This window comes from Acomys minous, assembly GCF_964271855.1.
Source record: "Acomys minous genome assembly, chromosome: 18".
NCBI lineage: Eukaryota > Metazoa > Chordata > Mammalia > Rodentia > Muridae > Acomys > Acomys minous.
This window is the reverse complement of record NC_140501.1, coordinates 53,160,291-53,178,251: the sequence shown is the minus strand read 5'-3', so window position 1 is coordinate 53,178,251 and position 17,961 is coordinate 53,160,291. Positions and strand designations below refer to the sequence as shown.

At 45.9% G+C, this 17,961-nt stretch overlaps 2 protein-coding genes and 1 long non-coding RNA gene across 3 annotated transcripts in view; 1 reads left to right on the top strand and 2 right to left on the bottom strand.

The window, feature by feature from the left end:
• Positions 1-12,062, bottom strand: part of ADAM2 (ADAM metallopeptidase domain 2) — a 47,261-nt gene extending 35,199 nt beyond the window's left edge. The window contains exons 1-6 of the mRNA XM_084767568.1: positions 11,906-12,062; positions 11,494-11,570; positions 8,119-8,174; positions 6,129-6,207; positions 800-876; positions 67-235 (exon numbers count right to left, since the gene is read on the bottom strand). Coding sequence (XP_084623694.1) covers positions 67-235; positions 800-876; positions 6,129-6,207; positions 8,119-8,174; positions 11,494-11,570; positions 11,906-11,978 — 531 coding nt within the window. The 5' untranslated portion in view covers positions 11,979-12,062. The remainder of the gene's footprint in view (positions 1-66; positions 236-799; positions 877-6,128; positions 6,208-8,118; positions 8,175-11,493; positions 11,571-11,905) is intronic.
• Positions 12,063-12,195: 133 nt separating this feature from the next.
• On the top strand, positions 12,196-15,976 carry LOC311589261. Its single transcript, XR_014776474.1, has 3 exons — positions 12,196-12,391; positions 13,008-13,102; positions 13,297-15,976. It is a non-coding gene; the product is annotated as an uncharacterized lncRNA (long non-coding RNA).
• An 86-nt stretch (positions 15,977-16,062) lies between these two features.
• The window catches only part of EPHX2 (epoxide hydrolase 2), a 37,300-nt gene continuing 35,401 nt past the window's right edge, over positions 16,063-17,961 (bottom strand). Inside the window, exons 17-19 of the mRNA XM_084767570.1 lie at positions 17,101-17,181; positions 16,624-16,682; positions 16,063-16,453 (exon numbers count right to left, since the gene is read on the bottom strand). Of these exons, the coding sequence (XP_084623696.1) occupies positions 16,375-16,453; positions 16,624-16,682; positions 17,101-17,181 (219 nt within the window). The 3' untranslated portion in view covers positions 16,063-16,374. The remainder of the gene's footprint in view (positions 16,454-16,623; positions 16,683-17,100; positions 17,182-17,961) is intronic.

Genomic DNA, 17,961 nt, shown 5'->3' with positions numbered 1-17,961 from the left:
TGTGGGGAGGTATGTAAATAATTTGTTTATCAGAAAATTACTTGGCACCACTAGTTAATCCCTTACCTTGGCACTTTGTATATTATACTGCAGATTCCTTAATTCAGCCTCCTTCTCAGCGTAGAGTAAAGCGTCTCGTTGTCTAGGCTCCACTTGATAGATCACATGCTCAAAGCCAATGGAAGATTCCAGCGGCTCGATTCCATAGCTAACATTTCCAAACTGGAGAAAGCCCCTGACGAAAGATAGAACAGCAACAACAGCGAGCTATAAATGAAACAGTGCGTGCGAAAGCGGCAGTCGGTTGCCATGGGATCAAGTCCATTAATTCCTACTGAGCTCCTGAAGGGCCACAAGCTGAGTGGCACAGAAGAGGGATGTGATGGGGATTTCCCAGCTCTAAATATTTTTATGACCTCTGGGGGCTGGAGAAATGGCTGAGTGGAGAAGAGCACTTACTGCTCTTGTAGAGGACCAGGGTTTGGTTCCCAGCTCCACATGGCAGCTCACAACCACCTGTTGCTCCAGTGTTCTCTTGTAGGCACGTGCACGTGCACACACACACACACACACACACACACACACACACACACACACACACACACACACACACAAATAACAAATCCTGGGAAATTTTTATGAACTCCAAATTTAAGAAAAACTTAAATTCGGTATGAGGATAGAAGCTATTATTTAAAATAATTTCCATTTATAACTCATTTTGTATTCCATATACTTACACACATACACACACTAATTTAAAAATCACACTATTTTATATACAATTATGTGTTACAACCTGAGTCCAGTACATGTGCTAATAATCGCCAAAGAATTTGGATAACCTTCAATGTGTCCTTGGAAGTAGCAGATATTCTGAAACACAAAGATAAAATGTACAATGTCCGTTGTGGTAAAGATAACATTATCAAATACCTCAGATTGTGAGCTACTCTTTGTATGTGTCAAATGCCAGTCATTTTCAAAGTGCCACTTCACAACTTTCCAAAGTGTTCTTATGGTTTTGTAAATAAACAACCATATACATTTTCTACATTTTCATATTCTCCATTCCTCTTTTTCCCCCCAGGGTCTCATTATGTAGCCCTGGCCTGCTTGGGACTCACTATGTAGACCAGGCTAGTCTTGATCTCCTGGAAATTTGTCTGCCTCTGTCTCCTTGAATACGATTTATTTTTATTAATAATTAGGATATGGCAAAGACCATCAAAAACTTGTTTTGTTTTGCCTTCTTCTGTCTTAATTCTACATGTTAGAGAAGCAAAATGAATCCAAAGGAGAGATTATTTTCAGGAGTATTTTGAGTGTGATGCTCAATTGGCTTGCACAGAGCCTCTCACAGAAGCCAGTAATAACCCAAGAAACAGGGTCGCTACATTTGCTGAGCTTCCCACTATGTGGCTTCCCACTTCTTTCTTGCAAGTGAGACAAGCAGGGGATCAGGAGGTTCTGGGAGGCAGCCTGGGGCCTCTGAGGTTCTGGAAGTGAGATGCGAAGCCTTGGAAGAGAGGGAGGTACAGAAGGAGGTCCCAGGATGCACACTCAGGTTCAACTCCTGTATCTGCCATTGGGCTGAGGATGTGGTATCGCAGAGAGACCCAAGTGTTTTCCAAGGCTACCTCCACCCACCCCTGTAAACCCCGCCCCAACCCACCCACCCATCCCCATAGGCCCTTCCCCCCCCCCAGACCTCCCCTCCCCGCTCAGGGAGTATTTACATCACTCTCTCTAGTCTGTCTTTGAGGACAGAATGGAGGTTCCTTTTCAGGAAGGGCGGGTAGAATCCACCTGGATCCAAGATGGCTGCCAGGCTGACCATGTGACATCATTGAGCCTTGGTGTAGTTTCTATACCTTAGCATAGACTCACCCACCAGCCCCAGGGACAGAAAGTACTGAACCATCAAAGAGTCAAAGAGAGGCAGGCAGTTCCTGTTGTATAGATACTGTATAACCTCCCCTGAGCAGGTAAGCTGAGAACTGTGGGGTGTAGAGTGGTCTACTCTGTGTATCTGATAAACTGTGCTGGTGATACTCAGCTAAGGTTCCATCTTTGACTCTGTGGCATTAAACAGCTATCCCTCCAGGCTGGGGACAATAATCCCTGGGTAACATGGGAAGCTGGCAAAAACTGAGACGCTTAAGGCTTACAAACCCAAGCCAGCACTGGGGACGCTTACAGTTGACTTCTTTCAATGCTGGGGTTTGAACCTAAGACCTTATGCATGCTAGACAAGAACTCTACCACTGGACTATGACTCCAGCCCAAGACTGAAAACTCTTCAAAGATTCATAAGTATTTTGATTGCATCATTAAACATGGCCCATACATGATTAAAAATATATTAGCAGGTGTGGTAGTGCACACCTTTAATCCTAACCATCCGAAGTCAGAGGTGCCGGCAGATTGCTGTGAGTTTAAGGTCAACCCAGTCTACACAGCAAATTCTAAGCTAGACAAGGTTACATAGTAAATTCCTGTCTCAAAAGATAAAATAAAAAAGTACACAAGTTGCACGCATGCACATATACACATCCACTCACAGATACTTAAATAAAGGTGGGAAAGTGCCACAGAGTCAAGAGAAAAGTTCAATGACAGTTCAATCTGAAAAGACAGGATTTTTAAATTATCAAATACCAAAGCAGATTCTAAAACCAATGCCAAGAATGCCAGAGAAAAACTGGGAGCGATAGAGGATCAACTCAGAAGTCTAGAGAAGTGTGGAGGATAAAAGGCCAGTTAAGCAAAGGTCAAGAAACCTTTCCAAATCAGTCAGTGAGAACTGCCAAGAAGGCCTCACTCTACAGGGGAGGGGACAGAGGTGGAAGAAGCTGGAGGAACATAGCAAGGTGGAGTCACAGGACAACTGGGGGCAGAAGCAGAGGGATTCCCCACAAATCCTCAGAAGTGGCCAAGTTTGGACTTGCCTCACTTAGTCAGGAGTCAAGGTCAGCCCTACTGTGTTTATGCAACCGTGGTGGAGCAAAGCCCAAAGGAGCTGGTCCAAGTTATGCTTCAGAAACCCTTTCATTAGCATCAGCTTTTAGTAAAGACCAAGAGTGAGCCACAAAGATGCCCTCAAGAGCAAAGATGAGGATGCTGAGTCTGCTGGGAAGTGGACATTGATGCTGGCCAGATGTGCTTTCTGGTCACCAGAACTGACTGAGATGTCTGCCTGGAGAGAAGTAGGCAGTCAGCAGATAACAACCAGTCTTTCTGGCGTGTTATTCACAACACAAAGAGGCTTATTAAAACAGGAGGTTGTAGGGAGAGGGGCTATGCTGTATTTGTGAACCTTCTCAGTGTTCAGCCTCCAAGCAAGCCGTCTGGCCAGTGAGCGGCAGCTGGGAAGCTGATGTGTAGGAGGAATGTCCTGGGTTGAGGCAGACATGGAACCTTGGCCTGCACAGCTGCACCTCCAAGGCGGACACACTGGATTGGAGTAAGCTGTAGCCCAGGGTATGCCCTGGGACATCATTAAGATGAGGAAGCAACGAGCCAGCAGGGACCAGAGTCTGACACTGAGGGAAAGGACAAAGAGAAGCCTGAGTGACCACTTTCTCCCACGCTACAAAATGACATCACAGACTTAACACACGGTGGGCAGGAACGAGGACAGACTTTGCTAGGATACTCCAGACAATCAATGAAACTGGTAACAGCTACAAGTGTCCAGGGGTGGAGGAGACAAAACTCAGACTGCTTACATGACACTGTGCAAACAAAACATTGCAAGATATGTAAAGAAACAAACAAGCGCAAAATGATTGGAGAAAGGAGGCATTTGAAAGACTCTCCCAATTTCCTAGAGGCTACATGCTTGGATTGCCACCCTGCCCCCAATGCCCAGTGTGCTGGGATCAAGCCATGGAGCCTGGTTGTCTACACTGTTAATTTCTTCTTTGGCATAAGTTGTTATGTCCATGATAGCATGCTTTTAGGGATCATTACAGTTTGGAAACTCATAAAAATGATTCTATGAATTTTCCTGTTTTTACTTACTTGATAGGCTTGGATTTTCCTAGACTAGAAAGAGGCTTAAGGCAGTGACAGGAACCCAGATTATCACCTCGAAGCCCTGTGTTCACTGCATTTGATACCAACATTTAAGCGCTCAGCACATTTACATGTAAAGTAAAGCGTTCTTTTCACAGAAGTGTTTCCACACTTGCTTATCCCAGCTGTCCTTGAACTCCCAACCTCCCTACCTAAACCTCCTGAATCCTAAGACTATAGATATGTGTTACCATGTAGGCTTTTGTCTCATAAGATATTTGTTGTTGATCTTATTGTTTGCTTCTTTTTAAAAATATTTATTTATTATTATGTATACAGTGCTCTGCCTGCATGTACACCTGCATGCCAGAAGAGGACATTAGATCACATTATAGATGGTTGTGAGCCACCATGTGGTTGCTGGGAATTGAACTCAGGACCTCTGGAGGAGTAGTCAGAGCTCTTAACCTCTGAGCCATCTCTCCAGCCCTGTTTATTTCTTGATACATTCTAGGCTGGTGAACTCCCTATGTAGCTGAGGGCAACCTTGAACTATTAATCAATTTGTCTCTACCTCCTAAGTGCTGAGATTAAAGCTTATATCTTTATCTGTCTGTCTGCCTTTCTCTCATACATACATAAATATGTAAATCTCTCTATATTTATATTTAACATTACAACATTACTGGACAATATGCATAATTTATATACCAATATCAACTCATATGTGCCTACTAAGACATGATAGTGTTAATTGTCAATTTGACAGAATCTAGTCACCTGGGAGGTGGGTCTCTGGGAAGGTCTTTTGAGGAATTACCATGATTTTATTCATTGGGTTGGGTGTACCCATCTACTGTGGGTCAGCACCACTCCCTGCCTGGGATGCAGGCCTTTGTAAATGAAGAAAGGGAGCTAAGTCCAGGATGGCCAAGGCTACACAGAGAAACCCTATCTCGAATAAACCAAAAAAAGAAAAAAAAGAAGAAGAAGAAGAAGAAGAAGAAGAAGAAGAAGAAGAGGAAGAAGAAGAAGAAGAAGAAGAAGAAGAAGAAGAAGAAGAAGAAGAAGAAGAAGAAGAAGAAGAAGAGGAAGAAGAAGAAGAAGAAAGGGAGCTGAGCAGTTGGATGCATCCATAACTCTCTGCTCCTAACCATGGGTGCAATGTGAACAGCTGCTTGAAGCTCTAGCCACCGCGCTTCCCCAACCATGATGAACTTATTAAACTGTGAGCCAGAAACAAACCCTCTCTCCATTAAGTTGCCTTGGCAAAGGCAACAATGCCTATACTCTTATACAGCATTAGGAAAGCACATCAAGACGCAAGGACCGTGTCTATTATTTGTCTTGTTAAAATCTCAGCCCCTGAAAATGATGGCATCACTATCTAGAAAATGAAAATGCAAAGGAGAAAAAAGAAAGAGGAGGAGGAAGAAAAAGTGGGGAGAGGAGGCAGCAAACACAGGGTGGGCAATAGCAAAAATTTAACCAGTGCACTTCAGACATGGGGAGTTCTGCAGTTCTACTCACATTTCTCAGTTGCTTCCCACCCTCCACCCCCACCCCCACCCTCATCCCCACCCCCACCCTCACCCCCACCCCCACCCTCACCCTCACCTCCACCCTTGATTCAAATAATGTTTACACACACACACATACACACACACACATACACACACACACACACACACACACACACACACACACGTACACCATTGGGAAACCGATAGTTTGGAAACGTTTTAGTCTGACTCCATTTAATAATTACCTGCTTAATGGACTAAGCACATACCACCAGTAGGAAATGATTAAGTTCACTTAATTAAAGAGGGGGCCAGGTGGTGGTGGCGCACGCCTTTAATCCCAGCACTCGGGAGGCAGAGGCAGGCGGATGGATCACTGTGAGTTTGAGGCCAGCCTGGTCTACAAAGTGAGTCCAGGACAGCCAAAGCGACACAGAGAAACCCTGTCTCGAAAAGTCAAAACCAAACCAAACCAAACCAAAACAACCAACCAAACAAAAAACAAACAAAACCCAGCATAAAACAAAAAACAAAACCTAAAGAGGGCATCTCATACCCACAAGGCCGAACGTGATGGAACCATACCTGAAAATCCTGCTCAAGAGGCTTCATGATCCCTGCATTGTTATAACTGTAAACTCTAAAGTTGGGAGGCAAGAACGCTCTGCAAAAGCAAAGATAAGACACATTAAATAGAAAATTGCTTCTCAAATAACTTTTAGAAGTTCATTATCATACATCATCTGTAGGTAAGTTTGCAGAAATGATTTTTCAGTATCCAGATCTTTCACCTCTGTGAAATGTCCCACAAACAGTCAAAGCTATTGCTTGCAAGCCACCTAAACAATAGTATCCTCCTATAAGAAACCAAACAGTCAGAGATGCCTGCTGTGCACAGACCATGGACGGAAGGAAGCTGCCTTCTCCAGGCCGTGTTAGACCCAAATGCATAGAGACTCAAAGTGTCCCATGGGCAGATGGCAAGTGAATTCCGAGCAGCCCCACCATTGCTGAGACACTGCGACTGAGGACATGCGTAAACGCTGAGCCCAGCTGAAAGATACAGAAGGAACCAGGCAGAAGCACCCACTAACTCATTCCCAAAGCCCCCATGTCCCAAAGACATGTGGGAGAGGGTCATGGAAAACCAGCCATTTCCAAAGAGAGGCCTCCATGTCGGAGAGAGAGGGGTAGGAAGGGGGTCACAAGCACAAAAGAGAGGGTAGAGCAATGGGGTGCATCCATCAGAGTTTAGAGCAATAGGATGCTACACACACATGGAAAGGTGGGTCCAAAGCTTGACTCTTATGAAGAGAAGTAACAACAGTTAAATCAACAATGTAATGAAGAAAAAAATCCTTATGTTGAAGAAAAAAAAAAGAAGGAATGGGGCTGTAGAGATGGCTCTGTGCTGTGAACACTGTCCATTCTTAACACCCACGTGACAGCTCACATTCCTCTGCAACTCCAATTTTGGGGGTTCTGATGACCTCGCTTGCTCTCTGCAAGGACTGTGCACATAGTGTCCACACACACACACACACACACACACACACACAGAGAGAGAGAGAGAGAGAGAGAGAGAGAGAGAGAGAGAGAGAGAGAGAGAGAGAGAGAACAAAGGCACAAATGCAAAATCTTTTTGAAAACTTAAAAAAAAATTAAAGGGCAGTAAGAGGAGCCACGAGAGACGTTTGCAGACAACTGAGGTGTGCATTTCTACAGAAGTTTAAACATGAAAAATCGTCATATGCTCATAGGAAACAATCTTTAAAACTAGACCAAATGAATCGGTAAAAGGAACGTTCAGGTCTGAGGGAGTCACCACGCACACAGGCACACAGCGTAGGGTCAAGAAGCACAGTGGGAGAGGTGGGGGGCGGATAAACACAAGGGATAGGTCAGTGAGTGCAGAGCAGATTCAGTGAGCAAAGGGATGAGCCAGCCACTCAAATTCTTGTCAAGCCAAAGGCAGCATGCGCTGCCCAACAGCATCTTGGAGAGGCTGGCGGGGTGAGAACAAAGCCCTGGGGGCTTCAGGGGGGGGGGGGAGGGAGGGGGTCACTTTGTGCCAGCTCTACACAAATTTCAGCAAGCGTGGCAACAGTGCTAGTTTGCTTATAGTCATACGCTGGTGGTCAGGACGGGCTGGGAGTAGACCTGCGCTGCTGCTGGCTGCCTATGGCTTCAGTGCCCCCTTTGTCCCCCCACCCCAGCATCCTCCATCCCCACCCCCACCCCTGCCCCCAGAAGCGCAAGGCCTACGAGTTTGTTACAGAGATGTCATAGTCTTTGAAACACAAAGCTGGGGGAAAAACGAAACACAAACCAAGGAACAGTTGCATGTGCCCGTCACCCCAGCACTTGGGAGCCTGAGGGAGGAGTAATGGGTATTAGGCCAGCCTGGTCTACAGGGAAAGAGTCTCTCTCAAAAGAAAAACAAAAGGAAAAAAAAAAAAAAAAGAACAGCCCATAACTAGAAAATTCTCAAATGTAAAATCATCACACGTCAGGTAATTACCAACAACAGTGACAGTGAAATGAAGATAGTTGACAAGATATGACAGTCACCTACTTTTGCATTAGGTTCAGAGTGTATGTTTTCCCCTCAATTTTGATATTGTAGACCACCTGGAAGGAGAATAGATTTTTAAAAAACAAATAGGAAATAGGGTGGGGCGGGGGGTTATTAAGGAAAACATTTATTTTACACAAACGCTGCACCCCCAAATCATATTAATGCCATAAATAAATTTTAGATAGAATTTTCTAAAGAATGGATTACTTTTTATCCAGTAACTGTGTTAGCTTGCCAAAGACTGAGATCACTATTTTATAGTGATCCATCTCTGGGCAGACAATAGCAAAATTGCGTCATAAAAATTCAGCATACAGAGGGGTGTGTGGTATTTGTGGGTTTTGTAGAATTTGCTCATGGCTTGGGTGCAGAGCTCACTAAGTACTATGGCAATATGAAGGCATAGAGATGCCGCCTGCAGCTAACAGCTAACCGTCCCCGCACCCCGCCCTGCGCTCTGTGTGTCGGCAGAGACCTGGCACCTTTTACTCTACAAGCATGTGAATAACAACATAGCTCAGCATATTAAGATCTTGGTTTCCTCTGTTTTCATTTGCTTGTCTTTGGTTAGAAGATTCCACATCTGTGAGATTTCCTTGCAACTAGGTTTTTACGTAGTGTAAGTCAAACCCTTTCTACAAACTCTGCTTTACACTTTTTCCTTTGCCAAAATAAAAACAGGGTGCATTCTTGCCGTTCAATCACGCCTATACAGTTTTTGCTGTTGGGTTTTGTTCTGACTTATTTCAGATTTTAATTTGTTTATAATTGTCTCATCTATAAATAATGACAGGCTTTTTTTTTCCCTTTCCAGTTCTTAGGCCTGTCTATCCTTTCTGTCGCCTTCTTTCCTTCTTGCATGGGGTAGTAAGGACTTTCAGGACAATGGTGAACAGAAAATTAACAGTAGGCAGCTTTGCGTCTTTCTAGATACTTCCAACAGTTCAACTTTATGTCATTGTTACGGGACATTTTGACTTCTCTGTAAGCTGCTTTGCTTCTAGTTCTTAATTGTCAGGTACATAAGCTATACTAGATTTTACAGTAGGTAAAACTCCAAGGCACCAATTATAATCCTAACTGAAAGCAGTGTCATGCCCACCCAGTAGCGCACAGCCCTTCCTGACAGCTCAGCTGTCCAGCATCCAAAGCCTTATGCTTGCTATTTTGTGAATATTTATTTAAACAGTGGTTTGCTTTGCATGCTTTTTGACTTGCATAAATGTTATTCCTCCTTAAGTGCATTGTCTACTTGCTTAAAACCTGGCCTCAGACACAGTAAGCATTGTTGCATGCCCTGGCCCATGGCTCGGGTCCTCAAGGCCGAGCAAGCGCTCCTAACCACTCTGCCATCTCTCCAACCCTTGTGTTATTCTGTCTTTAAGACATCTTCTTCCCTTGGTATTCAGGTGTGTCAAAGAGTTAGGTCCCCCACCCCACCCCTGCTGTCAGTTTGCAAACCTGATCCAAGGACTCCATTTTAAAAATGATGTCTCAATTAATAAAAAAGTGTGCCGTACCCTCTCCCCTCAGAGCTTCCTGTTACTCTAGCTGGGTTTTCCTTCTCTCCCCCTTTCCACCAGCCATTTGCCCTCTGCGGATCCCCGACTTTGACCCTTGTACTTGGTGTTTTACTCCTCTGTGAGTTCTGCCCACTTACACTTTAAATATTGTCCTCTTAGCATCTGTGTTCTCAACTATGGGGCATCAGAGCTCGTGTCAGAGTCAGTCCCCGCTCTCCACACAACTGTGGATAATGTCCTGTCCCTTGGCTAGAATATAGAGATTCAATATTTACTGCGTGTATTGTCCTTGGCTGGTGCAGTAGCTTGAGCAGAGCCCCCTGGGTCTTCCCCTTGGTAGGGAGGCCTGGTGACACTCAGAGAAAGGATAAGCAGGCTACCAAGATAAGACTTGATAGGCTGTGACCATATGGTGGGGGAGGAGGTCCCCTTCAGTCACAGTCCTAGGGGAGGGGAATAGAGTGAAAGAAGGAGGGAGGAACGGAAGGAGACAAGCAAGGGGATAAAAACTGAGATGTAATCTGAATAAATTAATAATAATAAAAAAAGAATTAGTGTTCTCCACTAATTATAAGTGTGTGCTGTGGGCCTTGAGTCAGTAACTACAGCCGTCTTCTCATTGGTTCAAGGGAGCCAGCAGGCTACTTACAGGCTAACAGGCATGTAGGTGTTAACAAAAGAGACAATTTCAGCCCCAAATTTTACAGTTAAGAGAATTGATTTTTGCACTTTTCTACTCGGCCGTTGCAAATCAATCCTGTGGAGCTCTCTGAAAACCATTCCCCTCCAAGGAGGATCCTTGTTTCCCAATTAAAAAGAACACAACCACTTTTTAAAAATGTCCCCTTTAACTTAGTGATTAAGGTTTCAAAAACACACACACATTCTAAAAAGATGGATAAAAGTTTACAAGCTCTGGCTTTTAGCGCTGTACATGGAGAAACACCAAGGAAACTCAAGCATTTAATGACCGGGTACAAGGGTTTGCTACTTTAAGTAACACAAATATACAAAACAAACAAACAAACTAAGCAAAGGACAATAATGCTAAAGAGAAGCAGAAACAGCTTAATAAGAATGAGCAGGGCATAGTGGTGCACGCCTTTAATTCCAGCACTTGGGAGGCAGAGGCAGGGGGATCCCTGTGAGTTCAAGGCCAGCCTGGTCTACAGGACAGCTAAGATAGCAGAGAGAAAACTCTGTCTCAAAAAACCAAAAAGAAAGAAAGAAAGAAAGAAAGAAAGAAAGAAAGAAAGAAAAAAAGAATGAGCTCTCTCTTTGGTTTTGGTTTAATTTTTCAAGACAGGGTTCCTCTGTGTAGCCTTGGCTGTCCTGCTGTAGTCCAGGCTGGCCTCGAATTCACAGAGATCCATCTGCCTCTGCCTCCTGAGTGCTGTGATAAAGGCATGCACCACCACCTTATGGCTTTGAAAAAAAGAATCTTAATGAGGAACATACTTGAAAAGTAAAAAAATAAAATAAAATAAATTCTAAACACATCATGGTATCAAATGGCAATTATCACTTCTCACCAAAATAGTCCTCCAACCATACAAGGGTAGGTGGATGGGGAGAGAGCCTTCAGTGGATCAGGTCGATATGTGGGTATTCAAAACTACTGAAGGACCTCTGGGGTTGGAAAACCCGGCGTTACAGCAATGTTTTCTCTAAGCATTGTTAATTTTGGCCAGAAACCAAAAACCAAAACCAAAACCAAACCAAACCAACAAAAACAGAATATAAATATAAAATCTAGTGAGTAAGCACAGATGAGAAATATCAAGGTAACTTCTCGACCAGAAAATATTTGCGTGACTTCTAAGTCATAAGCAAATTGGTAGTTACTTACCTGTGATTCGTAGCCTTCGCGTGAGACGGACCGGATTTTCTCTGGCACTGTGACGTGCACTTGTAATCTCTTGTGAGCTGCAAAGATGCAAAAAGTATTTCTCAGAGCCACACTCCTTGTGCATCTTCATCCTTATCCCATGAAACGTGCTCAACCTGAAACTGGTTCTAGAACCGGAAGTTCATCGGAGCCAAGCCTGGGACCACCCATCCCCCAGTTTATTACTTAGGGGTCCTTAGGCCTGTGGGAAAGCCCCACGCTTTCCCATTTCAGCAGTAGCGAGTTGGTGGCCCGGACTTGTGCAGGTGCAATCCCAGGATGTACAGGTGTGAACCTGGGATGCACAAGGCAGTCTGGAGGGAAAGGCGAGCAGAGCTGACACCCAAAGGCCCCGGGACGGCTTGTTACTCACCGCCTTCTGTTTGGGGCTCGATAAGCCCGCCAAGTCCAGTCAGCCCACTCAGCAGAATGAAGATGAGCCACATGGCCTGGCGCCCTGGACCCCAGCCCCGGGAATGGCAGTTGGCCCGCTACAGGGCAGTTGGGAGCGCGAGGTGAGGGCTTGTGGGCAGCACAGCTCTGTGCTGGGAGGCTTGTGTGTCGCTCCATGAAAGTTGGCAGGGTTTTATTGGGTTTGGATTTTATCTGAGACTAAAGGGGGGAAAGGGATGGGCGGTTGAGGGAGGCAAAACTCACTAAGGAGAGACAGAATCCACGGAACAGCCGAGAAGCAGCAGGAAGGTTCATATAAATTTATGTGGACTTGTAATTTTGTTTTGTTTTGTTTTTTTTCTTTTCAAGACAGGGTTTCTTTGTGTAGCCTTGGCTGTCCTGGACTTGCTTTGTAGACCAGGCTGTCTTCGAATTCACAGAGACCCGCCTGCCTCTATCTCCTCGAGTGAGTGCTGGGCTGGGATTATAGGCCTGCGCCACCGCGCCCGACCCAATTAAAAAAAAATTTATTCAGATTAAGTGTCAATTGTTATCCCCTCACTTGTATCTTCCAACCCCCAGCCCCCCCCCCCGCCCACTCCTCCCTCTTTCGCCCTATTCGCCTCCCCTAGACCTCTGACAGAAGGTGACCTCCTCCCCCACCATATGACCACAGCCTATCAGGTCTCATCCTGATAGCCTGCTTCCTTTTCCTCTGAGTGCTGCCAGGCCTCCCCACCAAGGGGAAGTGGTCAGATAGGGGGCGCCAGAGCCCATGTCCCAGTCAGTTCCTGTTCTCCCGACAAACGTGGAAAATGCCTTGTCCATTGGCTGGATCTAACCAAAGGGTTTAGGTTTACTGCATGCATTGTCCTTGGTTGGTACAGCAGTTTGTGCACCCCCCACCCCACGCAATTGGTCTCCAGGTGAGAGGGGAATGGAAGAATGGGGAGATAGAAGGACCTAGAAGGTCCAGGAGCCCCCACAAGAAGATCATCAAGGCCCAGCAGATCTGGCTGAACTTTTAATTCTTAATAGCAATACTATGCTCTGATATCTAACAGTACTTTACATGTATACAGATGGCGGCAATCGTAGGTGGAACTATGACCCAGATCAGCTGCTAAGACAGACCACCAAGCCTCCAGCTTGTTCCCTGACAATCCTCACAGACTAGGTTTGTCTACCTTGAACTTTTCCCTGAGACGGTGGAACTCTGTATCCCTTCACTTGTAGGTCCCTGGGTGGATCCACCCACAGCAGCAGTTCCCACTGCTGCGTAGTGCACATTAACTATATCCCCGTGTGTTTGGGATTTGTCTAGAAACATCCCTGTGTGTGGCTTTGGTTTAATACTCAGTTGATTCCCAGAGCGACGTTGCCAGATTGAAGAGTACGTCTTGCAAATACTTCTGAAGGGTCCATCAAGACTGTGCTACTAATTTCCATCCCCACCAGAAGCGTATGAAGACTCTCCATTCTCTGTCCGCACCATTCCCGTCAGCGCTGTCAACTTGACACAGCCTAGAGTCACCAAGAAGGGTGTCTAAACTATTGCTGAGGTCCCATCGGCCTGTGGGGCTGTCTGGCAGGGGGTGGGAGTGGGGTGGATTTTCTTGATTGTTCATTGATGTGGGAGGGCACAGCCCACTGTGAGGGGCACCATTCCCTGGGCTAGTGGTCCTGAGCTATATAGTAAGTTGGCTAAACACGAGTTTGGGATTGAGCCAGCAAGCCGCATTCCTTCCTGATTTCTGTTTCATGTGTCTAATTGAGCTCCTGCCTGACGTCCCTTGATGAACTGTGACCTGGAAATGTAAGCCAAATCTCTCCTCCTCTAAGTTCCTTTTGGCCATGGTGTTTGTCACTGCAACGGAACGGACCTAGGACAAATGTCTGCCCTCACTTTCTCGATTTTGTTTATTTCGGTTTGAATTTGTTTTTCCTGGTGGCTAATGAACTTTAGCATTTCATATGCTTTTCCGCGTTGATGGACAACAATATATATGGTAATCTCTATATATGAACCTGAGAATACATTCTAGATAGGACCCCTTTATTGGAAGTAATGACTGTAAAAATCTGTGTATACTCTTTGCCTTCAGTAGCTTTTTGTTACCACTAGTCATGATCAGAAGTTTTGTTTTATTTTGGCCTGATGGGGTTTTCATATGAATTTTATCATGGATATTCAATTTACAGAAATCCCTTTTCTGCACAAATACACTGGCCACAAGACTTTGTTCGTTTTCAGTCCACGTTCTGAGTTAAAGTACTGAAGCAAACTCGTGGCCCTGAAATGCATCTTGTTATGTTTTGACCTTTTCACATGTTTTTTGGACTGATTTACCTGGAGAGATGGCTTAGCAGTTAAGAGCACTGTCTGTTCTTCCAGAGGTCCTGAGTTCAATTCCCAGCAACCGCATGGTGGCTCACAACCATCTATAATGAGATCTAATGTGCACTGTATATATAATAAATAAATCTTTAAAAAAAATAAAGACCATTTAAAAAAAAGAATGAAATAAGACTATTGCTCATATAAAATGACTTGGAAGGACTCCAAGCACATCTACTTTAAAAAGGCACCTGAATAACTCTCTGCCCCAGTTAACCCCTTGACTGCCAAAGCAATTTAACTCTGGCCCAAAGTTCCCCAGCACTGACCATCTGGACATGATGGTATTTCTTTTCTTGCATAACCTAGAGACCTTTGCCCATCCAGAAGCACTTATGACCTTCAACCTCAAAGGGCTGGTTGTGAGCTCTTGTTTTTGCAATGCTATGGGCCCAATCCACTGGGCTCAGGACTGTCTGCAGCATTCTGTTGGGTTTGGGGTGGGGGTGGGGCTTCTCAGACACATCTTCCTTACAGAGGAGCTTGCACATATCTACCTAGGAAAATGCTGTTTTCTGCCTCATAGAGGCATTCCACCAGGTCACATGTTTGTCTGGCAAAGAAGCCCTTCAATTCTAAGGTCTAAAAAGGTGAAGGGGACCCTGGTGTCACAGGAGTCTAAAGCCCTCTAGGGCCTTGTCACAACCACCTATCTATAGCTGCCCCTCCATGTGGCTCCCAGTCTAGAGCTATATATGTGTATGTATCATAGACTATATCATATATATATATACACACATATATATATGTAGCTATATAGATAAATGTATCACACATTGACTACCACCACCTGAGTGTTAGTTACCACTGATATTTTCCTTAAAGCTGAGGGAAACCGAGGCACAGGAACCCTTTCTCACGACCACAGCAATTAAGGAGCAGATCAGACGTCTGTACTGGCTGGTCTGGTTCCAGGTTTAGGAAGCAGATTCTCAATACAAAGAGCTCAGTCATCAGAACCAAAGGTGGAGGTTCCCCCACCTGGTCAAACTACACCGGATAGGTTATGAGGATGAGGGACTCCACCTGCAATGAGGGTGTATGTGCATTTGCATGTATGTGAAGATACCCAGCTGGGGCAGCAAGGAGGGAGGACACACCATCCAGATTGGGGCTTGGTGGACAAGGCCGCTGGGAGGTTCCATAGGAGAGGAACGTGCAGCTTGGGCACAGCGTCAGGAGAGCCTGTCTGGCGTGAGTACAAGAATCAGGATAAAATGCTGGAGAGAGGCTGTTAGTGGGAGTCACAGGGGTGATGGGGCCAGGCTGGGTGGGTCTCAGAGCATGGATCTTATCCTGGGTGAAGCTTTGAGCATCCAACGGGTGATATGCGCAGTTAGGAGGCTGCTTCTATGAGACTCTGGTGCCCAGAGCAGGACAGAGGGCAGACAACTGCAGAAGACTGAGACCCAGAGTCTCCCTAGATGTGACAAGGGAAAGGAGGTAGGGTGTGGGGGCAGGGGAGGCACACAGCTACATCAGCTCAAGCCTGGCAGTGATGGCTGAAACGCACTTCCTCTGACTCCACAGCAAGTTTCAAATACAGTCTGCATTGGTACCTGAGTCCATGCTGCTCAGAAACAAAGATACGGACCACCCACAGCATCCTTCAGGAAGGCTTCTTGGAGAGAGCTGGTCCAGGTCACACAGCACCCTGGAGGCCCATGTGACACTTCCGACCCCTCAGAAAGCAGTGCCCCCTCCAAACAGTTGCCTGGCTCCCCAAGAGCCCAGAGAACTGAAGCATCAAGGTCTTAGCTTTATTGAACAAAGGTCCCTAATCTCGGATCAGCTGCTTCAAAGTGAGCAGGTGTGGGGTTTTGGCTGCAAAGGTACAAACTGGGCTGCCCCCACACCTTCCAGTCAGGGTGCGAGCTTTCACCTGATGGTGTGGTCATCCTCAAAGCATCTCCTGGACCAAAAATTACATCACATCTGATCACTTTCATTTCGAGAAAATCACTGGCTGGCAAAAGAAGGATGCTGCTGGCTCTGGATAAAGGTCGTGTCCAGAAGCTAAAATGTGTCCCCAGCAGATGACATTACACTGGCTAAATCTTGGAGGTGACTGATGGGTTCTTGAATTCAGTCTCCAGCCACTTGATGAGAATCTGGTTCACTTCAGCTGGTCTGGAAGGGCAACAAAGGGAAGGTCAAACAGGAAGCCAACTGTCCTCATCAAGGCAGACTGAGGAGACCTGGCAGACCTGAGCTGGGCAGGATTAAGCCTGCAGAACTCATAGGTCAGGTGACCAGGGAATCGCGCTCTCCTCACCCGGAGGGACCCCAGCCTTCCTTACTTCTCTATCTGTGTCCAGTGAGCACAGTCCTTGATGTGTCCCCGTTTCAGGTAAGGGATCTGAAAGAAAACCCCACGCAAGGCAGATCAGCAGTAGAACGTTCATAGGGCTGGTTCTGGGTTGGGGCAATGCAGAGCAGAGGCTTCTGGGAGAGGACCCTTTCTCCCATGATCCCCATAGATCACCTTTGGAGGACCCTTGTGTGGTTCAGGACAGGAATGAGGAAAGGAAGAGAGAGAGAGAGAGAGAGAGAGAGAGAGAGAGAGAGAGAGAGAGAGAGAGAGAGAGAGAGAGAGACCTTATCAGAATGTCCTGGGAGAAGTCTGTGACGTCAGCAATGCAGCTGGGTCAGGGCAGAGCATGAGCTGAGCCCCATCCAGCCTTGTGGGGATGACTGCCTCTGCTGCTTCCCTTCTGGGCACCAGTGCTCTCTTCTATGGACCCTCTGATACCCACTGTGCAGGGCTCTTCCCTTACCCAGTTTTCCATGTTCTTGGTCAGTTCAGGGCGGAGTACGAAGTCCTTCTCAGCTGTGACCATCAGGGCTGGGACCATGATCTGAAGGAAACAGGTAATAAGTGAAGCTGGCACTTGGCCGCCCTGACACCATCGGTGCTCAGGGAAGGATATCTTGGGCATCTGCCATTAACAGCCCTCACCCCTACCGCCCTGGCTCTGCTTCCACCAAGCTTTTCAGGGAGGGTTCATCAGAATTTGGATCTAACAATACAGGTGTGTGTGTGTGTGTGTGTGTGTGTGTGTGTGTGTGTGTGTGTGTGTGTGTTAGAAGGGTGCGGGGAGCTGACCTCGTATGTATTTCAATTAGTGTGTGTGTGTGTGTGTGTGTGTGTGTGTGTGTGTGTGTGTGTGTGTGTTAGAAGGGTGCGGGGAGCTGACCTCGTATGTATTTCAATTAGCTCATAGAACCAATTAAATGGCACCAGGAAGAAAGATAGCTTTAAAAAAAAAAAAGATGTATTTATTTACTTATTATGTATACAGTACTCTGTTTGCATGTACACCTTCAGGCCAGAAGAGGGCATCAGATAACATAATAGATGGTTATGAGCCACCATGTGGTTGCTGGGAATTTAACTCAGGACCTCTGGAAGAACAGTCAGTGAGTGCTCTTAACCTCTGAGCCATCTCTCCAGCCCAAGATAGGTATTCTTAAATAAAGGACAAGACTCCTCTTGATTTAAGAAGAGACGCCAGGAGCTGCAGAGATGGCTTAGTAGTTAAAAGCATTCTCTGTTCTTGTGGAAGCTCCAGGTTCTATTCCAAAGACCTGGGCTTGGTTCCCAGCACCCACATGGTGCTGGCAACCATCTGTAACTC